Source organism: Vigna angularis, chromosome 11, assembly GCF_016808095.1.
Source record: "Vigna angularis cultivar LongXiaoDou No.4 chromosome 11, ASM1680809v1, whole genome shotgun sequence".
NCBI lineage: Eukaryota > Viridiplantae > Streptophyta > Magnoliopsida > Fabales > Fabaceae > Vigna > Vigna angularis.
This window is the reverse complement of record NC_068980.1, coordinates 7,983,231-7,985,762: the sequence shown is the minus strand read 5'-3', so window position 1 is coordinate 7,985,762 and position 2,532 is coordinate 7,983,231. Positions and strand designations below refer to the sequence as shown.

General features: G+C 40.1%; 1 protein-coding gene across 1 annotated transcript; it reads left to right on the top strand.

Moving 5' to 3' along the window:
* The first annotated feature begins 235 nt into the window (after positions 1–235).
* LOC108332870 (coumaroyl-CoA:anthocyanidin 3-O-glucoside-6''-O-coumaroyltransferase 2) lies at positions 236–1,752 on the top strand. Its single transcript, XM_052870847.1, has one exon. The coding sequence runs from the start codon at positions 284–286 to the stop codon at positions 1,694–1,696; it is 1,413 nt and encodes a 470-aa protein (XP_052726807.1). The 5' UTR covers positions 236–283; the 3' UTR covers positions 1,697–1,752.
* Positions 1,753–2,532: the final 780 nt, after the last annotated feature.

Sequence of the window (2,532 nt, the reverse complement as noted above, 5' to 3'; positions counted from 1 at the left end):
TATATATATATATATATATGCTCCCAACACGATGTACTAAAAAATCTCCATTAACTATATATATGGAACCTATTTAAAAATAACCATATGCTCCGATTATTTTCTTTAAATTTTATGATATATTATGTTAATTTTATTTATTTAAAAAATAGAGAGTAGAGTGGAGCACCACTTTTCGGTTCTATATATAAGTATCCAATTTGCGACATGTATGTCATCATGAATCCATCTCCAAAATAGATTTTTTTTTTCCTTTACAATTCTCAATTTTTGGGACAAACAAATGGCAGAAGTTAGAACACATAAACTTGTTGAGAAATCTCATGTTGCTCGAGCATCACTTCCTAGTTCTACAACAAGAACAACCTCGTCTCTTCCCCTCTCATTCCTTGACTTGCCTTTAGCTGGTCCTGTTTATGTCAAACGCCAATTCTTCTATCAGTTTCCCCACTCCACACACCATTTTTGTGAAACTACACTCCCCACTCTCAAGCACTCTCTCTCTCTTATCCTTCAACACTTCTTTCCTCTAGCTGGAAATCTCCTTTCTCCTCCACCACCCCACAAACCTTTCATTCGCTGCACTGATGATGACACTGTCCCTTTAACCATCATTGAATCCAAAGCTGATTTCAACCATCTCTCATCCAACCATCCTAAGAGTATCCATGAATTGGGTCACCTGAATCCCGAGTTGACATTCGCAACCATGCATGATGACACGTTCATTTTCCCACTAGTGGCATTACAAGCCACGGTGTTCGAAAGCCATGGCCTTTGCATCGCCATCACGTACTGTCATGTGATGGATGGTAAGTGTTGCAATCATTTCATGAAGTCTTGGTCTTCCCTTTGTCAAAGTGGTGGAGTTGACTTGACACTTGTAGAGAATTCACCACCGTGCTTCGATAGGGAAGTGTTGAGGGACCCCAGAGGAGGACTCGAGGACATTTTTTTGACAGACTATTTCCTAGAGAGATCAACTTGGAAGGACAAGCTCATTGAACAAACTCCTAAACACGAGGAGTATTTTAAGGCGACGATTGTCTTTGGGAGAGATGACATTGAGGGCTTAAAAAGATGGGTTCTGGAACAGTGGAAGAAAAATGACGAGTTTAACTGCCCGCAATATTTGTCAAAATTTGTGGTTGTTTGTGCTCTTGTGTGGACTAGCTTGGTTAAAACAAGATACAAAGATCATGATGATGAAGATGTTAAAGAAGAATACTTTCGTTTCGCTGTAGATTGCAGAGGTCGCCTTGGTCATCCTGTGCCAGAAACATACTTTGGAAACTGCTTAGCGCTGTGTTATGCCATGCTTAAGAGAAATGAGCTTAAGGGAGAGGATGGTTTTGTGAATGCGGTGAAGGTAATTGAAAAGACAGCGAGTGATATGAAAAGTGAGCCTTTTAAAGAAGCAGAAGATTGGAGGGCTTTGTCTGTGAAAACGTTTGTGTTGGGAACTCCGTTGCTAGTTACTGGGTCACCTAACTTCGACGTTTACGAGACTGATTTTGGATTCGGAAGGCCAACCAAAGTTGAAATGGTACATTCCTTCAAGTGCATGTCTCTAGCCGAAAGTAGAGATGAGGAAGGAGGACTTGAGGTTGGTCTGGTGTGTAAGAGTGAGGAGTTTGAATATTTATTTTATGTCCTTCAACAAGGACTACAAACTACAAAATCCTCAGTGTGTTAATTACTGAGATATTTAAATAAATAAAAAAAAAGCAAAGCAAGTCTATCCAAGATTAATTTTGTGTTAAGTTAACATGGTTGACTTTAACTTCCTCGAGTCTAATGGTTTCAATTTCTAATTTTGCAACTTGGTTGTTTAGTTCCAATGGGTGATTTTTGACGTTTTTTTAGGCGTTCAATACCATGTGCTAAAATAATTAGGTATATCACCATAATGTTTTTCAAACTGTCTTTTCCTTTCAATACCTACACATCCAACTTTTCCATCACTAGTACAAAACAGACCTTCTAACGCGCTATATATGCCTCAGTTAACACGGAACCGAAGCGCAAGGGGTCTACTACCTCGGGTCACAAAAAAACCGAGGCCTAAAGCATTACCATGTTGACCATCAGCTGACAAACTTTTTAAATTCATCTTACTGCCTCGGTTACATTCAGAACCGAGGCCGAAACCTTTGCCACGTAGCCTGCTTCTCTGCTACTCTCTCTGACAAACTTTTTAAATTCATCTTACTGCCTCGGTTACACAAAGAACCGAGGCCGAAACCTTTGCCACGTAGCCTGCTTCTCTGCTACTCCTCTGCACAACGTCTGATTGACAGGAATACTGCTTCGGTTATTGGCAGAACCGAGGCAGAAAGCTTAAGCTATGGCATCGTTTGGGTGCAACCGAGGCATATAGTGATTATATTTTTTATTTTTTTTATTTTCTGCTAGTATAGGCACCGGTTGTTGTTAAAAACCGAAGCAGTATACCTTTAGTACCTCGGTTTTATTGCTAACCGAGGCAATATATCCTGTTTATCAGCCCCTCTCCCGCGACGGTTCCATTCT

Coding starts and splice junctions, on each gene's coding strand:
- LOC108332870 (XM_052870847.1), top strand. CDS start 284: ATGGCAGAAGTTAGAACACATAAACTTGTTGAGAAATCTCATGTTGCT.